Consider the following 22,370-nt stretch of genomic DNA (forward strand, 5'->3'; position numbering starts at 1 on the left):
CTTAGCTAAAGGTCCTACTGTACATTCATCGCCCGGATCCCCCCTGCTGCTGCTGCTCTCATCCCGCTGAAGCTCTGGCTGAGGAGCAGCTCTAGGCCTTTCTGTCAAGGAACACACAAATGAGAAAACAAGAGTGAGCAACCACTCCAAAAAATCAATACTAAAGTCTTCGAGGGGCTTTCATATTTTCTGCCCCGCTCAGATAAATCGTAACTTAATTTAAGAAAAAATGCTTTCTGAAAACTGCAAATAGGATGGCTTTCAAGGCATTTTTAATGCAATATATCATGGATATTATAAAAAGAGGTAACCTTTCTGGGTTAACTCTCTCTGTTATGCTGCTTTCCCATTCACTTTGGCAGCAGCACTGTTCACAATATGGCACCAATAAAATATAGAACTACAATCAGAGACAGCAATTTCAATCAAAGTTTCCTGGGGTCTCCTCATAAATCCAGCACCTTTGGAATGTGCTCGTTAAAATGACTTATTTTTTGCAGTTTGATAAATTTTTTATTGCTCAAGTACAGAGTTCAAATGTAGCTCAGACTCCTTTTCTCTATATTCTCAATTATGGCACCTTATAATTATCAGCAGCAATTGGAACCGATTGCTCCTACCATGCTATTTTGGTAACACATGGAAGCAAGCTGACACTAGCTTTTAAATACAAGCTCTTCCAGAAGCAAGAGGGGGGAAAAACACCTTAGCATTTGTGGTATATCTCTGGATGGCACTGACAAAATTTACCCAACAAGAAGGTATTCTAAAATTCTGTATGTCACACCAAGTATGACTGGATGTTGTATGTGTTAAGATAATAACAGCTCACATTTAAGTGAGAACATTTCAGAGCATCTAAACCTTAGGCGCTTGAGAGTAAATCATGTGGACTTTACACACAGCACCTTAAGAACATGTATTTATTTTGGAGCAGACTATATAGAAATGGTCCAATGTAGCAACACTTAATGGGAATACGATAAAACTATCTGCAAATTTGAACTCTGTTCAGTAAAGTTATAGAATTTGGCCTGCAAGAAACCCTTGTGCCTGCATCCCAAATGGAATAGCATAACTAGGTAACAAGCTTGCCATTATGTAATAGCTCAAACCTGTAATTAAGGATAGAGCCATGAAGGAGGACGTAGCTGTAGAGAATTGGCCACAATGCCGTGCCTTAACTAGACAGCTCATATTCCAGAGATGCTGCAGCTCTCAGACCTGATCTTATCAGGTTCACATCGTGGTTAGGTACAGAACAACATGAAACTTTCTTTTTTTCCTGGATCTAGTTTGGCTATTGTTGCACAGCAAAGAAAGTAGAAGTAGCCTCAAAAGGCTTCTTTGCTATTTGGCACAAAAACCTAGAGGTTTTTGGCATTCTGAAACCTAAATGGTCTCTATTTAACTGAAACTGTACTGCCAAGCTATATCCTAAATGTAATTTTAAATCAGACATCATTTCTTACAGGATGGAATCAGTGCCAATGCATTGCTGCAAACAAGGACTGTAAACATCCAGTTTTGTTATTAACTTCAACACTTTACAGATTGATTTAAATTTTTCCAGAATGTAAAAGCATTTGGGAAATTTTCTACACTGGAATTTCTACAGTCTTCCATGACAATTTCTACCTGTTAAATACAAGGTAAGTGAAAAAAGCCGACCATCCTTTGCTTTTCAGTAGCTGGCGGGAAAGAATGAGTTTCTATCCAGAGTAATTCCATCTGCCTTATTACTGAAAAGCCATAGCACAAGCGATCAGACTGTACTAACATTTTAACTCTCACTTGCAATTAACGTTCACAAAAACAAAAAAGGAAATATTTGCTGACATTGCTCTTACCTATTTCCATCTAGAATACTATGTCCAAATATATCAAGACTAAAAGCACTAAAACAAGAACAAAGAATATTCTGTCATCTTTGCTGAAGGAGAGGTGATTTGATGAAAATCAGTGATAGTCAAAAACTTCAAGAAATCAACAGGTAATACGAATGATATATTCTCGGTAAATGGGGGAGATCAAATCTACTCCTATATGAGTAATTTGATCAATAAAAATGTGATTCACTGAAAAAATAAATTCAAACTGACCAAAATCTACAAGTTACAGACCCGATAATTCTATAATTCTACTCGCATATTCATTTTAGGTAATATATATTAGTAAATTAATTGCAAATAATGCTAGTGACAGCGTAATTGAACACATTCTAGATTGTAATCAGGTATGCCTTATGCACCATGACTACCACTCAGGCACTTTCACACAGTATACACACATATCGGGAATATTTAATTTCCACGAGAGCCTATTTTTAACAATTGATAATCTTCTTTTAACCTAGTGCTGTTATGTATTTTACTCTAAGTGAAAAATCATTACTATTCAGATGAGCACTGAGCAAAATGTCTATCCCATCTTGCTGTTCTAAATGCATTTCATTTCAAGTTGCTATGAAACAGCTTGACACTTGAAACATGAAAATAAACAGTGATAGTAATTAGAATATCAGCTTGTTCCAGTATCTTTTTGTTGGCTCTCAAATTTCTTCTCTGGCATATTAAAAACAGTTTCTACTTCAATTAATACTGATCAAAGTTTCAAACATTAAACTTTCACTATGGCATCAAACAGTGAACAAATGAACAAGCAAATGAAGTTGTTTCAATTAGTCGTAACTGCTTTAATGCCATCTAATGAAGTGAGTACATAACAAATGACACAAAACTGCAAACTGAAGTAAAAAAAAAAAAGCATATAAACTGAGTTGTGCATCTCTAAACCATCACACAGCTACCTCGGTGTAGTACGAATGTTCGACTCCCAGGGCTCCTGCTCCAGAGCTGGGGATTCTGCCTCCATGGCAGGAGAGGTGAGCACTGCCATGAAGCTTTGCAAGCCCCGTGTACCCCAGACAAGGAGACGCCACTCACTCAGGGTGGTCTTGAGTGACCACAGAGAACCAGGGGAAGAGCAGGCTGACAAAATGTGCACAACTTAGCTAAGAAGAGAATCAAGCCAGCTGTAACAAAATCTACATGCCTGATGTAGGAGTTCCCTACAGAATCCATATTTTATCCCCCAAAATTAAAAATCCATCTCATCAACATTTTCTGAGGAAGACCTGCTCCATCAAAAAATTTCCAACCATCTCTACTCTTTTTATTATATATACTATAATGACTCTGTCATCGTGTATACACTTAAGAGAGAATTCAATGCTAACTCAATACTGAGTCAGTGGACAAAATACCAATAAAAGATACTGGCATAAAAAGCAAACTTATTTATGGAAAATAGGAACAAGAGTCAAGATACACTTCTCCAAAGGTTTAACAACAATCTTCAATAAGCTGTGGCACTAACTCCTCCAAAGTTCATGGAACCAATTTGAGCCATGCTCAAGAGTTACCAAGTGAAGCTCAGCTTCCTTCAGATTTAGATCTGACTTCATAAATTATTTTCCTCCTAAAAAGGGGTCTTTTACACCATCTCCAGCTATACTGAGCTGTTAATATTGCCAGCTCCTGCCAAAGATTTTTTTTATGATTTTATTTATTCATATAACATAATAAAAAATGATCAAAACTTTTAGAATCACTGCAAAATTAGTCACAATAATTAGGGTAATTCTGTGTTTTGCTTTGTTTTTGTTTTTGTTTTTTTTTTTTTTTTTAAGTGACAAATAACTGTTAGAAAATTGTTGGAAAGCTCTTCTGTAAGCTTTCCCATTATTTTAAAATTCTTCAGGTAAAATAAACTTTTATTTTATTTTTTTTTGGGTTTTTTTTGGAAAACATCTTGTACTTCTTGGCAAAAGCACACTCATTACACATAGATGCCTACATAATTTTTGGTGTAAATACGTCAAAGACATTTCTACCCTTGTCATTCAAGTCTTGCATAAAATTTGCAGTGGTTTTAAAACAGTGTAATTACTTGTCTAACCAGCTGAACTCCAAGAAACAAACTCAAATGACACAGTAATGACTAAACATAGCAACTTTTGTTAATTTATAGCTCTCTCAACTATTTTTTCTCCTCCGCAAGCAAGTTTTATGTTGAAGTAAAAAAGTTTAAGCATGCTACCATAAATCTTCACAAATACTATTATTATTGTCATGTTTATGGTTCTCTAATTTACATGTTTCTAGAAATTTCTGTATCTACAGTACTTCTGAAAAATACACTTACTGGACATAAGACAGCAACATCTTTGCTAGAGAAAACAAACTTACAAAAGAATGTGACACTGCTACTGGTTAGGGAATCCTTTTTCATTCAGTTTGCTAAGCAAGCTGATGTTTTATGTCCAGGAAAATGTACACACGGTGATTTCCACTGAATGTTAAGTAACAAAGCAACCCTTCATTTCAAAACTAACAATAGAAAGCACATTAAAGCATAAGCTATTATTTGTACATAATGGTCTTCAGCCAAAGCCTACCCAAAGCCAATGTGAATTTTTCCCATGTGTTGAAGAAAAGAAAGGATTTTTTGGAAGTACTAGAAGTCACTTGTAAGCTATGATACATAAAGGATCATTTTCAAATTCATATCAAGTGTCTAAATTCTAATCTTATGTTTGCAAAACTGGAAGCTATTAAAAAACATCCAAGGCTTTGTTCAGAATTGCTAGGAAAAAAAATCCTCATTTCTGTTTTTAAATAAAGATTAAAATAGAAAAGGTACTTTAAAAAATATTTAATGACTCTTCAAGCACATTTTTCCCCCCTAATACTGCATTTAAATTGTTTTTTAAGTAAGAGCCTGCAAACCCTGTCAGACGTGTCTTTTTAATGGAAAATTTGCACTCTTCTAAACTACAGAAGTGTTGGCAGGTCCTTCACAAGACATGAATTGGCACTACAGCATGTAGATACAAAATGTATATACTTTCCAAGTAAATATAGTAGTAGTTTTACACAAGAATAACCCAAAATGATCTTGCCAAGGAAAGGACAGGAGTAAAATCATTATAAAGCAGAAACACATCTGTATATGATTAATAACACAAAGTGATCTCAACTGTAATAAACTATTTTTAAAGGACAGCAGACACGTTCCTGTTTTAGCCTAAAATAGATATTTGACAGATTTTGATTTCTTGGCTCTTAATCGGGAAGTCAATTACAGCAGTTTTTAAATCTACTCAGAGAACTACTGCTAGAGCCAGCTGCAGTAAACACAGGTATATTTTGCAAAGGTGTAAGGGGAAACAAAGATAGGTCTTAAAAATAGGAATCTTAAGGACCACAATGTATTCAGATGCAAGTGACAAACCTACTCTAGCATGCAGATGTGGTTTTGTATGTACACACAAGGAAGCATAAAAGAGCTTCAGGGATTTTAGACATTCATTTCACTAGTCAAGTCATACTAAACTACCTCCCATTACTCACCTTCACAGCTGTAACTGTACACAGCAACTGTTGACCTTTCAACCAGATTCTCATCATGGTGCCAACTCACTGCCATGTTCCCCATTCCAAAATAAGGCTCTTGTTTCAAGTACAGCATTTGTAGAGGATCCATATAATTTAATAAAGTCACGTTATAAGATGTTCTGCTATTTAGACTTGTGAAGTCATCCTCTGGTACACAAAAACTGCTTTGATCTTGTGAGACAGACCCTTTCTCCCTAAGAGAAGTAGCAAAGTTTTGCTCCCTATCTATTACAGGGGTATCTTCAGTTTCTTTGGACTCAAGCAAATTTTGTCCTTGTAATGCCTTGACTGCTTCAATATGCAAGTAGTCATTAAGTTTGATTAATGCTTTACAAGCATCATGTATTTGAGGACTGCAATATTTTATTTCATAACCCTCGGTAGGCCAAGGAACTGTAAATAATCTTGTGTTCAAGTACTTGTAAGTGCATCCTGGGTTTCCAATTAATATACGAGACACTGGGGTAAAAAAATCTTTTCCTTTGATCCTTACAAGATCTTGAAAGAAACAATCATGCTTTCGCAAGGTCAAAAAGCTCTCTTGTACCATCTGATGGAGCTCTTCAGGTACTGTATCAGATTTTCTGAAAACTAGCTTGGAATACTTGGTCTTCCACTGAAAGAGAAAACGAAAAAACAAAAATTATTTTTCCACATGAGCCAAAGTATTTCATATATTCAAGAATGGACAGGGATAAGTTCACAGACCATCAAGCATGAGTCTAAAACACAGTAAAGAAATAGATGCCAGTATTTGCTATTTGGTATTCGTACTCAACATATTGCACAGCAGCCTATAACCGGAGTATCACCAGGGCAAATATCTAATGCCACAACACAACATTGAGAAAGTGTCATCTAAAAGCAACTCCACTCTCTTAAAACTGCAAAACGTATCAAAGGACATCTACAGCTTTATGATCAACTTTATAAGGCAGTATAGATAGCTTTGTGTCTTTTCATAGCCATATGACACTTCCATAGCTTTTCTGCTGACATCATTTTGGAATGATGTCAGAGATTATGAAAGCCATCAAAATTCTTTGCTTGCAGTTGAATTTGTTTGTACTTGGAGGGAAGTTACAGCACAAGACCGACACCCTGGTCTGCTCCCATACTTTCATTATTCAGGTATTCAGGTATTATTCAAGTATTCCGGAAATACTTGGTCAGCCTCACTCCTACTCTAAACCCACTTTGCTGGTACCTATTCGATAAATTGCTGATGCACCATCTTGGATAAAAGCATATGAAACGGACATAAAATCAGACAAAACCATATGAATCACTTTCTTCCTCAATAAATATTTTAATAGCCCCTTGCTAGATGGCAACATCGTCACTGCATTCTGCCATCTCTTAAATCACTGCAATGCTGAAGAGTCTCAATCTCAAATGGTTGGGTTACACTGCTCTTAATTCCATTTTGTTACTGGAACCTTCTTAAGTCTGGCATTTTCCATCTCTCTACTCTTAAGCCTTACGTTGCTAGTGTTTACAGCTGGATCACAGCAACTGAACATCAGCCAATATGAATCAAGTCCAAAGCAGTAAAGGACGCATGTATTCAGTAGCCTAAACAAGCAGATTTAATAAATCTGAGAGCAGTACTATGTACAATCACTGGGGCTAAAATCTTACAAACCAAATGCCTGTAATAGTTCTGAACTACTCAATCTCGCAAAATCAAGAAGGAAGACCTGTGACAAGGTATTTTACAGGGAAGATAAAAGCACCTTAAAAACAAAGGGGAAAAAATGAGGCCAAGAGAATTAAACATAAACCAAAAGCTAGGAACTGCAGAAAATCGACCGAGGAAGTGAAAGGTAGGAGAAGTAATCTGTGACCAGCAGACAAGAAAGTAATTTAGGAAGAAATTCTTAGAATACTACAGATCCATTACTATTGTAGTTGGTAAGTTATAATGTTTAATCAACAGCCCTAAACAGTTTGGATGAAGAAGTTTTAAAAGGCCTGGTCAGAGTACTTCATTAATGGTTAACTCTGATTTCCCTTAATTCGCAAACCTCAGAAAGTTCCAAAACAGTAAAAGATTAATACTGCAGTAATATTTGTAAAGGGTAACCAAGATGCTGGAGGTATTTATAGGTCTGTTGATTTAGTGTAGATTATTTGTCAACTAATGGGAGGACAAACAAGACTGGTTTAAAAAATAAAACTGATGCAATTAATAAAAAGTAAATAAAATATAATAGAATGTAGCATGTCAAAAAAGCCACCATTCTGCTGCACTGCATTCTGTTATCTTCAAAATATTCCCTGACGTTCTGGTCCTTCCTATTTTCACGTTCCTCAACACATACCAATTAGCTTCCTTTTTTCAATTATAAAAGTTTCCAAACTTATTTTACCCCCCACCTCCCCACCTGTAACATCCTCTTCCCTCCCACCCTCTTCTGACCACGCCATCTCTGCTATCAGCTGGAGCTCAGAGTTCCGCAGGTTGGGCACGCAGCAGCTCCCAGCCAAGCCCGGCGCTGTTCAGCAGCAGCATCTTGCTTTGAATGCGAAATACTGTTGCCCACTCCAAGAAGTCTTGGATAATTTTATTAATATGGCTTTCTAAGAAAGTGAGTATTACATCATCATAACTTTTACTGGCTGCCTGTAAATCATCTGGAACAACTGCTGAGACCATTTGTCAAGCCAGATGAAGACTAGAGAGTAAGTTATTAAATAGACTACATTCCTACTTATTTCATTAACACTAATAGATGAAAGAAACACACAGACTAATACCCTTAGTAAGGGAAAGGCTGTAACGTGTCAATTATCAGGTGTCAATTAGTACCTTGGAAGCTCAGAACCGCTCACAACACGTTTCCTTTTGTCAGAAAGTCGGTCACTGCCCTGAGGAAAGGAAGATACCGCTGGTGTTGTGGGAAAAGAAATAAGGTGAGGTGAAACCTGCAAGCTCTGGGCAACAGGGCAAGAGCTCACAGATGCACAACACTGATCCCAAAATTTTGCAAATGTAGTTGCAGCCTTCCATACTTAAAGGGAGCTTATAAGAAAGATGAAATGCTTTTAAACAGCACTAAACCCACGACCACAAAAGCATCACATTAGCTTACATCTGCAGGGTCCTGCTGGTACAACTCAAAACCACTTTATCTAGTACTCCCACTTCCAAGTCAGACTTATACCTGCCTTTCAGGAAAATAATTTTAAAAGGTGCCTTTAAAAAATACAAATTAGGCAGTCAGTATGCACATTTCCTTCTGCATGAAAACACATCACAACATGTTGTTAACCAACAACACTTGAGAAGGTTTTATAGGATTGTGGTTCTACTGAGAAGGTGACTCTAAAAGGAAGCCCATTTTAGCAATAGTGATCAAACATAATAAACCTTAGTTTATCTATAAATGCTACCACCACTGCTTGTGAATTCTTAAAGTGAAGCTCCCTTTTGTTACACATTTTTAAGGCTTCCAAAAACTAGCTTCCTGAAGAAGGTAAAGAAATTGATATAAAAGTATCTACAGATAATAATTTCTGACAACAGTATTTACATGCTTAACTTTAAACACCAAAGACTGAAAATCATTGAAGGTATCTACTCTGAAGGTCCCTCTACAATCCAGAGCACAAAATACTGGATCCCAGCTTTCATTAAAAGAACTGAACATCAACTGGAGAAAGAATTGCCAAAAGCCTGAAACAATTCCTTCAGAGGTCACGAACTGTCTCATTTGTTTCAATCAGTGCTTTGTTTTTGCAGCCTTTGAACAACACAGTGAAAAATATCCATACAAAATAACCACTGAAAGTAGTAATGGCAAGTCTGAAGTATTTACAGCTACAAGCTACAGTCAGATGTGGGGGTAGAGGTTGACAGAGACCATACATACTTCACAATCACACTGAACAACATTATATGCTGTGATGTATAAAGATTATTGCTGCACGAGTTGTTTCATTATGCAAATGTGTATTAAAAGAGCACTGGCACTTCTATAGGAGTATCCCAGTAGTTCTTTAAATAATTCTGTATGTAGGATGTGCTCAGGTCAGATTAGCATATGTAATGTGGTAGCTGGTTGTTATGGCATATTTAAGAAGTCATTATTACTACACATTTTTACATTATTAAATACACTGAGTTTCTGACATGAATCACATGTGAAATTCCAAACAATTATTACAAACAGAAGGAGGGAAATAACACTGTGATGTAAAGCAACTAAATGCCTGAACACACGTACTAGAAAGGAAGCACACAGATTTGATAAAGGTAGCAACATTGCATTTCCCTCCCCAAGTGCAGAGGTAATGCCTTCCACATTTTACTGCCAGCCAGTCAGGTCAGAGGCCTGTTACCTTTAGGTTCTGTTTGAAGATTACGCGCTTCAGAACTACATTATCATTAAGTTTTACACGTTGTACTGAAGATTCTACCTTAAATAAACACCACGCTGATATCTCAGAAGTCAGGGAGTGGAAACACATTTCCGACACATTACATGAAAACACTTTGGACTTCTTTAACTCTCCAACCAGTCATTGTGCTACGTCTAACATAAGGAAAGCATTAAGAGATCAGAGCACGGGGTGAGCACCGGGTTCACACTGGACACCTCGTTGTTTTTGGGGGATGGGGAAGGGGGAAGAATCATGTGCTGTATGTTGTAACTCTGACAGCAAGTATTAAAGGTCAATTCACTGTTCGCTGAACAAAGTGGTTATGTGACTGGCAACTAAGGGCAAAAAAGGCACATTTGACACTGAATTCCCCATATGAATGTTACACACACACTATTTCAAGCAGAGCCATGCTTGTACTTGCAACAGTGGTACTCAATGCAGAGAATCAACCTACCGGGTAACTCAAGTGATGATAAAGCTGGAAACCAGCAATAAGAACCCTTGATAAGCAAACTGACACATCATGAAATGACAGTATCTACTTCACATATTTGCAATTGGCTTTTTTTTTTTTTTTAAACAGGCTTTCTTGCTCATACTCAGCTTTAAACATTACATTGTTTCAGCTGGTGGTGTGGGGGCCATTACTAAAATCCTTCATCACGCAAGACATGCACTGAAAGAGGATGTCAGTGAAGTTTTGCTTGTGACAGAACTTAGTTTCGTCCAGATTGTACATTTCCATGCCTGTTAGTACACAGTAGTTTTGAATTACATCCCACATAACTGTTCCAACACACTCAAAGCATACTGCTTTATAAAGGGCAGGCTCTTAAAGAAGTTCTCTCCTGGAAGGACAGACTATAAAACTGAACTTCATCCTACCACCGTGTAGTACATTTAAGCATCACAGAAATTGTGATATCTATAGCTGTGATTAAAGTAATATTTCACAATTACCATAAGAATGCAGAAGTTGTGATGTTTATCACATATACTTAAAGTACCTAGCATACACACAAACACTACACAGAAAGTATAAGTCTACATAATGCAAACACAATGAATCTGAACTCTATTAAGGCTTGAACATGTCCAATTTCTCTGCTTATCTTCTTCCGATTGTGTTCTGTATTTATATATTCCTGATACCAAGCAAATGAGATGCCACTTGAGCAGCCTCAGCTCTGTCTTCTCTTTTCCTGTCAGCTCCACAAGAACAGAGATGTAAAAGGTGGAAAAAAGTAAAAGATGCTGGGCGTAGCATCTCTTGACAAAAGCAGATAAAAAATAAACAGAAGGGCATATAGTACAGGACTATGAAGGAGAGAACAATAATCTGCTTGAGTGCTTAAAGCAGAAAGGGAACATCGTTTTAGGATTGAAAAGAATGTCTTTTTTAAAAAGAGAACAAAAAAGTATAATTCCATTAGGCTCTTGTACACTTTTGCTTGCCCTCTCTCACAGAAGTGCTTTTCTGGTTAACAGCAAGTAATGCGTTCTCATCATTCTGACAGCTGGTAAGGATCCCAATCAAGAGCTTACTGCCAACTTGGGTCAGCACTGCAGGAATACAGAGAACCATGCTTTCACTAACCACCTCACAACCCAAATAAAGTGGAAAGGCAAGGGAAGTATACAGATTGCTCAATATCACAGGTGTAATCCTGTGACAACACCACAGTCTGATTTTATCCTTATTAGTTGCAATCCAGTCCCCCAACTAAAAAAAAAAAAAAAAAAAATCACATCTTCCTTTTTCTGTAGTGTGAGATACGCTAAACATTTCTTGGCCTTGGCATCCTGCAAAAAGAGAAATGCATCCTTGCAAGGGAAAAGTCAGACCCATTTTTATGCTACCATACACATCTTTGGGCCATATGTCAATACAAGACAGGTGACACGTCTGTCATGTAAACACATTTGCTGTATCTGTTCAAACTAACAGTTTCTTTCTTAGGCTTTTTATCTTTCTGTGCTCCCATTTGATCTGATTGAACTCGCAGTCCTTGCCATATGGTTTCTAGCTGACCTGAGAAGATCCAACACAGATACAGAATATTCTTTGACTCATTTCATGGTACTCGTCAATGCTCTCATTTGGCTTACTTCTCATGGGGCTACCAGGCTTATTTTCACTTGTTTTTGGTTTCATTTGAGGCATTAATTCCAGTTCCACAGTTCATTTTTTCTGCAAAACCTCAAAGGTTAATTATTGTATAAAGGTAGAACTATGTAAAAACAAATAATAATTTCTATGTACATATTTTTCTTATTTTGCCATCATCTAACCATAAATGCATTCTCTTTACAAGTCACAGAAACATTAAAAGAATGGTGATGTGTACTACATTTTAACAAAGCATAAGAAACAGTGATTCACTGTTGCATGAGTTACGTATCAGGAAAATAGAAAATAAGACATTTATTCCTGTAATGCAGATTTTCATTTCAGTATCTTCCAATACATATTGCTATAGCTTCCAGCATGGAAGAAAGCTAAAGACTGAGTTTGAAAGCTGGTCAGGCCAATATCCTAAAAATAAAGTAAGTTCACAAAGTTTTGATTCCTGAATATCCTGATGCTACAGGTCTTATTTCACACCATCTGAAAGTATGTTATCTTTACCAGCCATAAGCAAGAACTGTAAGAGTTGGTACTTTTTTCACATCAGTGTTCACAGTGTCTCCTAGAAGAAAGCTGTATTTGTTGTTCCGTCCAAACAGACAATTTAGTTCAAAACAAGTACAGTTAAAAAGTAATACGTTACCAACTGATGGAAGTCAGCATCGGCTGGTGTCATATATGGCAGTCTACTCTCTCCAAGTTCTTCAAGAAGCTTTTTCTTCTGTTTTGGGGAATAACATTAAAACATGAAGTTAGACTAAAAAGCAAGATAAAAAACACAGTTAAGTATGAAAACAGTCGTATTAAAAAGATAAACATGCAGTAACTGCTCTTATTACCTTCAATTCTGGAAATGTAAATAAATAAAAACGGATGTGAGATCAGTGAAGCTTTTTCACTTAACAGTAATTCAGGTGAAGTAGTTTCAGAGCACATCAGTATTTTTCCTCTTATATTCTCTAGGTAATCAGTCCTTATAACACAGATGAAAATTCATCTTCAGAACTATTCCTACTTTGACTCTTGATTTTCCTTTCTTTTTTTAGCTTTTTTTTTTTTTTCTGTTTAAGTTTGTGGGTCCAGTAGGTACAAAGCTCATATTCCACTGAATGGAATAATAGCATACTTTACTAAAAATAATGAGCCTAAATGTTGGCCACATTTTGAAGTGATTCCTGAAATGGCTGTACGAATGGGGAAAAAAGACAAACTAAACACCTACGGCAAACTTTTGCCTCCACAACCTGACATATTCTAAATGCCATATTCAAGAACTGCTGTCCCAGGAGATTAACCAAAACTCTGGTTTGATGCTGTAGGTGAGCTAAGAACCAGCTGACTGAAGAGGTTCTCTCTGCCCCTTTTTCTCTTAACTCCCTTTTCACCTGTTTAGGAAGGAGTGTCTCCACCAATCTTTAGTTAATACTACTGCAAAGAAATTGCTAAGAAAAAGCCTGTTTTTCCAAAAACTGTTCTTCCATGTTTTACTAATAAAATTTAAATGTTTGTATGCATTACAGAGTTAAGTATGCAGCTAAGGACTTTGAAAGTGCAAGAGAAGCTTGAAACGAGCTGTCAGATTTTTGGAGTGGAGCAATCCCAATCCATGACAAGTCCATCCACATTTATCCATCTAGGGTCAGACACTACACTGACATGGTACAAACTGACATTAACAAAAGTGTTAAATTGTTACAGTGGAAGTACTGCCCTACAAAAATTACATGATTTTCCCCTTATTTCTTCCTCTTTTTTTAGCCTTCAAAGACAGTTTCTTTACAAGTTTCCATCATTACCAAAAACTTGCTAATAAAAATACAACTCCAAGATCATAAAACTATGTTTGCCATAGTGTTTGAATATTTCAGACACCAAAAGGATTCCAATTCTCATTTTTATTGAAATATTTTCAACTACAGAAACATCACCAGGAGAAAAAACTGACGTTGCAGCTTGCTCAAAACTTATATTGTATGAGGAAGACCAGACAGAAATGGAATACAGTTTTCAAAAGAACAATAAAGTGGTGACACAAAGGAAAAAAACAAGATAGGTTAAAAACAGGGGTATAACAAACACTTTTCTAGAACTAAATTATACAGGAACAGCTACTTATTTCATCAACTGGATGTCGCTGCAGTATTTTGTACTTATCACCATAAATCTCCCTCATCATAATCAATCTTTTGGGGTTACACCTGTTTAATACGTCCTATATACAGGTGTAAATAGAATTTGTCAGTATTGGAAAAACCTATCTTTAAAAAAGGGAGAAAGTAGTATTTATACATTATGTGCTTCTGACCTATAGCAAACCTATGAAGCGCATTAATAAACAGTCTATTCTGTAGCAGAAATTTCACAATTCCTTCAAATTTAAGCATCAAGGCAAATAACAGACTTAAATCCAGCAAGAAGTGTAGAAATGTTGAGGTTTACAACTATCAGTTCAGCCAAACTAAAATTAGAGCAGGCAGTTCTCATATACTCATCTCCACATTCACAATCTGCCATTCACCAACTCTTCCAGCACTGACAATAGCAGCACTGAAATTTGAAAACTATAAATGTGATTTCTCTAGGTCTCTAGTCTCCGCTGGGGACACATGACATATTGACACGAAGTCATCGGTGAAACCAAGCATAATGCAAATTTAGATTAAGCTGGCAGAAAATGATGTGCTAATACACTGCATGTTCCAAAAAAGATTGCTACAATTTTATTGCATGAAATCACCAAACACATTAAACCACCTTTGTTATATGCAAAGTAAAACAAACTGCAGAAGGAAATCCTACATTTCAACATGGACTCAACTGGGGGAAAAAGAGAGGTGGGAAGAAGAGAGATTCTGACAATTTCTTTGTCAAGTACCAGGCTGTTGGCAAAACGCACACCACATTAAAATGCACCCTTGTGTATAGGCAGTACTAGTTCCCATCTGATTGTCAGATCTGGCTAAGTGCTGCTCCTCAGCTTGATGCACAGACTAATATACGCAGCTGGGTGGTATAACACGCTGCTCATCTCTTATGCAAGAAGCTGTCACACAGATGTCAAAAATATCAAGCTATTCTCAAATACCTCCAAAAAAAACCCTGAAGATCTAGCTATACTGGCTGCCTGATGCCAAGTCTAACTGTTACACCAGCATTGCTTATAGGCACTTCTAACAGGTAAACCCCTAAGTACAAAAATGCCTTCACTTGCAGGTATCTAGTATCTTAAAAATATATTTTTTAAATTGTATCCTTAACATTTGAAAAATTATTAACAGCCTAACAGTTTATTCAGATATCAATATTGTTTCTCATGCTTTAAATGCCAGTAAGATTTTTTACGCGTGGCTTAGCAATGCCAACATGTGAAAAGACAATTTTGTGTGCATCACCCCTGTGATGTCCTCACACACCATGCACTGTTCAAGAAACCTCTGAAGAGTCACACTTGGGCTTTCAGAGAATGAAGTGAGTACCAGAAGCACTGATACCCAATTTTAGAGTATGCAATGAACTTATATTAATATCTTTTAGATATTAACAATATGTGCTGTTTATTACTAGAAGTGGATATACTAATGAGATGGTTGGTTGTAAAATTCAGCAAGTGGAAGAGTAATAGGTAGAATCTCTCAAGCCCAATCTGGACGTTTTTTTTCCTGCACAAGTAACTTCATGGTAATAGAAGTAATGCACTGTATGTTACAGAGCAGGAAAAGTAATAGAAACACAGCTAATACATATCAAAGTCAGGCCAAAATGCAGTTATATGCACATGGTTCATTATTTTCAAATTAAGCAATATTAAGGAAAAGATAGACTTAATGGCATTTTCTGGTGAAGGAACGTGACTGTAAAAATTTTTGCAGCTGACATATTTCCCTGCAGGGTGTCAATACTGTTCTCAAAAGGTTTCATTTCTCTCTTAATTGTAAGGCAAAGAGTTCAATATCTAGGCTACAAAGGCTTGTGCTTCAAACGTACAATTCCCACTTAGTTTCATCACCAAGCAAGTCAGAAGACAACAGTCACTTTCCAATTTATAGATCATTGTTTTGGCTGGAACAACACGTCGAGAAAGAACTGTATTGGAAGTGTATTGCCATATTACCTGAATTAGTACAGAAAACAAGCTTAAGGCCATAGCATCTCAACAATTCCTAACGCCTAACACAACTGAAAGCATTAAGCAAAGTTTGTTTTTCCAGTACTTCACATAAAATGCACTCAAGAAGTTATTGAGGAAGTTGGGTTTATGCACACAGACACACTTAAGTCAAGGCAAGTAGGATGTGCCTCCAAGATAACCCCCAGGGCTATCCGCTGTCCTGCATTTCTCACAAATTCAGGGGAAAACATCAGCTTCTCTACACCAAGTAATCTCTCCCTGGGCCTGGAGCAGCATCCCATGCAGATGTAAGACGTCAGTCACAAGTCTAAGACATAGACAGACACAATGTCTATGAAATATTTAGAGATGTTAGCTTTTAGTTACACAACAAGCACTCATTCTTATGAACAGTTAAAATTTATTCAAACTACCAGATCCCCTAAAACATGCCTGTTACTCATTGTTCTAGAAAGGCTCATCTTATTATTTCCCCAAAAAAAAGATTTTACAGAGAAGAGAGAATTTCAAAATCGACACGTGCACTCCCAACCTATGAGGGGATGCAAACAACCCTGCATTCAGGCTTCGGGTATTTACTTTCCCCTTACAATCAGCATCGTGCAGAACAAAGCGAGAGAGGAACCACACTATAGAAAAGACGCATGAAAGAAGATAATTCAAACAAAATGAGTGTCTCACTGTTGCATTTATCTACCTCTTTTCTTTTTATTCTTACGATTACTTATTTTGACTCATTTAGACATTCCTTATTTGCAATGCTTTTGTGTACACATCATAGTGGGGAACAGCCATCTTCTGTACTCTGTCTGATGCCAATTTTACACTGTTGAGAAAACTGATGCAGGATGACAATGAGTAAAGTCCAGACACTTAAGTCTTGTTGTCTTCAGTGCAATTCGAAAGGTTATCAGGGACTGCAAGGCAGGCCTTACTTGAAACGCAGTCTCACGACCGAGGACTCTGAACCACAAGCTCAGATGCAAACTTTTCAGTTTCCATAAACCCCTCCTTGTTCCTCACAGGAGGACACACAGTAAGGTCTGCCTGGGTTAGCAGTCGTTGTTGCTGTTTTTACATTAGATATGTGGATTTACCTCAAGCTGTTCTTGAAGAAAAGTGTTAGTGCTCTGAAGTGAGAGCTCAATGGCTTTATAAGGGAAGAAGATTATAAATATTTTATATGGTCAGAATTGTGATAATACTAAGGCCCCATCTAGGAAAAAAAGCCACTGCTTTACAGGAACTTGCACAACCTTATCCCCTAACATACTTTCACATCTTTAAATTAAAAAAAAAGATCAAATTCAGGATAGTTACTCAAGACAGGAATGTGATTTTTGAAGTTGACATTTCTTTAAACTATGAGGCTTTCCAAGTGTTAGCTATTAAAACTTCATAGCAACCAAGATCATTCAAGTGGCTCACTAAAACCAGTTATGTCAGAAACGAACCTAGAGTAATAAAAAATACATTTTAAGTGCACTATTACAGCTTTTATTTCTCCATTATCACATATATTAGATTTCAGAACTTTTTTCCTTCAAATTATTTCTGCAAATGCCACTCATTAAAAGATCTTAAGGGACCGGCCAATTTTACAGCACCATTTATTCACATGAAAAAGTTATATTTCCAGATTACCCTTCATTATACTCAAGACTTACCAACAGCCTTGTCCATGCTACATTCTTTCTATAATCCAGCCCATCAAAGCCACTGGCAGGCAACGTGACCATATTACACTGCACTTTGCATCCTACAGCTCTTCTGCCTGCCCCATGGTGCTATATGCCAGAAACGTTTCCATATTAATGACAAGAACTCATTAGTATTTCATTATTTATGACTAAAGACACCAGCCCATACCAACCCCCACCTCAGGGCGCCGTTATTTAACGCAGCCGCCACACGCCTCAGCCGCGCGGCCCAGTTACCGAAGCAGCAGGCCGCAGTTTAAGTGAGCTGATCAGGAGAAAAGCCACGTAACGGGCTGTAATGCACACAGAGACCAATTTCTAAGTGAGCAGCTGTCTAAAAGACTGCTCGATATCTTCCCCGTGAAGGTACTGTTTGCCTTTGCTTACTAATTTCAACCTCTCCTGCCCATCCTTCTCTCATAAATCTGCAGGCCCAGTTTTGGGACACACAGGGACCGGCCATGCGTATGCACAGCAGACCCGACTGATGGAACTGAACCAAAAGGTAATTTATGCACTGAAGCAGCTTGACAATGCGTGAAAAGCATCTCTGCTAATCGTAACCCCTCTCTCCCCACCTTGATGTGTTACGTGCCCCTTAATTGTTGTTTTAACCTACAGGAACACTGTTCTTTAGGCCCATGGCAGCTAATGGAACAGAACTGGCAATTTTCTTACCCAGTTGAGCATAGATTAGTCACACGTTGTTTATCGTAAGTAATTATAATAGAAATTTGAAGTGATAAATCATTCAAACACAGCCTCTTTTTGCTGACTAGATGTCCTCAAGTCTCCTCAGTGTAACTATCAAACTTACACCAATACTGCAAGCATCTGGCCACCATCAGCCAGTCCTTGTTCCTGCCACCAGGCGTGCGTCCTCCAGCGGGTACCATTTGGTAAGCGGATCAGCTGTATTAGGCGAGGAGCAAGAACATTCAAACTCTGGGCGAAAACAATGATCAGGTTTCAATCAAATCTCCAATCCTTTTTTCTTCATACACATACAGGGAACAAGAGCACACATGCACCTAAGAAAATGTTTAAAAGAGTAGATACTTCTAGATCAGTATGTTGTTTGTGGATCACAAGGAACAAATGAGGATCCTGAGACATCTTCCATGTCATTCTTTGCATGGTTTTGTTGAAAAATTGTTACAGTTTCCGAAAAATTAAGTTTCATAACAAAGCAGCTCTTAATCAATTCACCTCTAGTAAATCAGAAGGCAAGACCTTCCTGGTGACTATCTTCAGGAATTGCTTCTGCACGACGTAGCAAAAGTACCCCTATCCACCCAGTCCCAAGAAACCAAATACAAGGGAGGTTGACCAGGTGTGGAACAATGAACAATCCTTCAACACAGAAGAGATTCAATAAACTTTTAGATCAGGTAAAATAAAAACAAATAACCCGGGCTAATATTGACATTGGAATTCATTCGGCACTGCTGTCTGCAGTCTTGTCAGGTTTTAGGGATGCTCAGAACCATTAAGACTCGCCACAGTGGTTTGGGAAGCATTACACACCTGGGATGAAAAACCGCATGAGCTTGCTTGGGGCATACCACGGAGTAGGCACAAGCTCTTGAAGGAACAAGAAATAACCTGACCAACACCCAGAGAACAAACCTAGGACTTCCAGAATTAAATTAAAGGGCTGAGAACTTCAAATGCAGATTCTGAATCTTTGCAATATGTTTACAGCTTCCATGGAAGTAGACAGACATCTTTCAAACATGAGCATTTTATTGAGTCTTGACCCAACTACGTGGCCCCTTTAACTCCAAGACAGAATAAAAAGGAGGGAAACTCCTTAAAAGCAGGGAACACTTCTGAGGAAAAAAGAACCCAAAAACATTGAGAACAAAGCATTTTCCTCTCAGAACAAACTCCTCAGAAAAGCTCCGCTTCCCCACTCCCCAACCCCTTTGCACCTCTCTTAAGATGGGACCTTCAGTTTCTACGGAAATAGTTAAAGATCTAAACTTACACAGTACTAGTAGATGTGTGCATGAAGGCATGTACCGTAAGAAGCAGACATCTGGCTTTGTGTTGTGAAAGAACAACTGCATGGAAGTCACTACAAGGAACGCAATCAGCTATGACTTTCATAGACCCTTACAAAGGTTTGGGTTAGCAGGGACCTTAAAGATCATCCAGTCCAACCCCTAACTTTGACAACTTCTCTTTGGAGATGGCCTTCACCAACCAGCTCAAGAAAAAAGTGGCCATAGGAAAAAGGCAATGGCAGTATTCCTGAGGGAAATTTAGGCTTGTTGATCAAGGTAAAACCCTTTGAACTTGCAACTTCTGCTGTGGGTACAGCTATTTTAGCCTCTTATCCCACTGCATGCTTCCCATTCAAATTACTGAAGCTGATTCTTAAGATTCCTTCCATGATTGAGGCAAATACTACTGCTTACACATGAACTATCACAACCACCTGCAAGATGAAAGATGCAATGAACTTTCGTGCAGCTTTCCAGCATTCCCAGGAAACACTGGGCTTCACAGCAGTCCTGATATATAACTACATCTATATTTTACATGTTAAAATATCACCCAGAAGAAGCAGATGTCAAAAGTAGAGTGAAAATAAAATGCATGCTTGAAAATATATAGGTATTTCCTTAAGTACTTAAGCTTATCATCAAGTTTGGTTTCCAAAGTCCCCTTGATAACAATTCTGAAGATAGTGTAAATGTAGAAAGAGCAGGTGCTAAGTGCAAATGCTTGTGCCATGCAATCAGCTACAAGGAAGATCAATAAGCAGCTAGAGCATTAAATTTCACCAGCTGTAACTGTCATGTCCATTACACACTACTTGAACATCTTTGTAGGCCTTTTTATTTTTTAAGCATAAAAAGTTATTTTTCACAGATCCTATTAGTAGAATAAGCACTATAAAACTATAAAAGCACTTACAAACCTACTAAAATTTTAAGACCTTCATAACCATCTAAGACATCATATATGATTATTTAAGAAGATTCTTCACCCCATAATGAAAAGACAGGAAGACTGTTGAATGCCTTAAAAATAAAAAGAAATGTGTTCCAGGAACACTCTTCTTGTGTGTCAGTTGCATTTCACCAAATACCAATACCTTTTATGGGACGAACTTGAGTTTATTTTTGAGATTATACGCCACAATTAAGAAAATTACTGCAGGAGACAAAAGGGGTACAACAACATCCCCTGGAATTCAGCTGTACAAGCAGCGCGCTGCTGCCTCTTCTCTTCAATTTTTGTGACTTGTCCTTGGAAAGGACACGATAAACACACATTTTCCTGCAAGCATTTTTCACACTAGAGGAGCCTGTGAGTAGAAGCTTGGTGCAAGTTCCCCGCCAGTCCTCAAAACAATTTAAAGGCAGCCATCCCTGATTTGCGATCATGGCTACAACAAATCTGGTGTCACACAGATTGCCAACGTATTTCTGAAACAGCACAGCCAAAAATGACAATTTTTGAAGCTACACAGGAGTACAGCGTGAATATAGTTGCATCATTTCTACAGCCACTTCAAGGACAATAACCACCGATTATATGAGGGAGATAAGTTTACCTTGAGCATCAATATTTGTACAAGAGTATTCAGTTGCAAAAGAGCAACTTGTACCATTTTATAGTCATAAAAGTAACCTGTGTGACAACACCAAACACTGATATGATAGAACTGATGATTTTGTGCATAAACTGCACCGCTGGTCAAATGATGACAATAACACTCGCTTAGAAAACCTGCAAACTGCAGCTGTTGCCTTGGTTTTATAAGGCAACTATTAATGAAACCCTGTTGAGTTGGGCATCCAAGTTCAAGAAGAACATCTCTATGTGAGATTTAATGAAAGAATTGGGTTTCTTCTCATAGCAAGAATGAGTTAAAGAAAATGTATACTGTACAACTCAGAGGTAGTGAATAAAATTTTAAACTTAGTTAATTTTGTTTGGTTTGAAGGCTTTGTTTTGTTCACAGCCTCCACAATAAGCCACATAGGGAACAGAAAGCTAGCACTTAACATTAGGTTGGCAGCCAACATTAGCAAAATTCAGGGTCTGAAAGAATATTAGGCAAGTTCTGACCAGAATCACGGAGCACAATTTAAAAGAAAGGATAATTAACCATTGGAGCAGATCATCACTCCATGAGATGAATTTGCCTTCATGGGAATTCTTTTTATATCAGGTTTCGATGCTTGTCTAAATGATACGTTTTAGTTCAATGGTTCCCAAACTGTTCAGACCAGACTGTAATGAATCACCCATTTTTCCCCAGCTTCTGCACATACAGCCTAACCAAATAAACAGCAGGCAGCAGAGACACTGACTGAAAGTTTGATTCATCATGTTGCCAGTTACCTGTGGTCAGTGAATCAGGAGACACTGGTCTGCTTCTGTAAGAATGCATTTCATTGAAGTCCTAAAGCTGGGGTTAAAAACTCGCTTCTCCATCACAGCTCACGCAAATTTAAGAAGAGCTGTCGGGGTCTGTATTTCACAGTACGTGGTTCGTTTACAGTAGAATTAAGGTTTATCTACTACAGTTAAATGCAATATTCCGC

General features: G+C 37.6%; 1 protein-coding gene across 1 annotated transcript in view; it reads right to left on the reverse strand.

Moving 5' to 3' along the window:
* The window catches only part of FTO (FTO alpha-ketoglutarate dependent dioxygenase), a gene marked incomplete at both ends in the record, with an annotated part of 251,828 nt that overhangs the window by 197,361 nt on the left and 32,097 nt on the right, over positions 1 to 22,370 (reverse strand). The window contains 2 exons of the mRNA XM_084294645.1: positions 5,415 to 6,075; positions 12,620 to 12,697. Of these exons, the coding sequence (XP_084150771.1) occupies positions 5,415 to 6,075; positions 12,620 to 12,697 (739 nt within the window). The remainder of the gene's footprint in view (positions 1 to 5,414; positions 6,076 to 12,619; positions 12,698 to 22,370) is intronic.

The sequence above is a fragment of the Netta rufina genome, assembly GCF_964035555.1.
Source record: "Netta rufina genome assembly, chromosome: 13".
NCBI classification, from domain to species: Eukaryota; Metazoa; Chordata; class Aves; order Anseriformes; family Anatidae; genus Netta; species Netta rufina.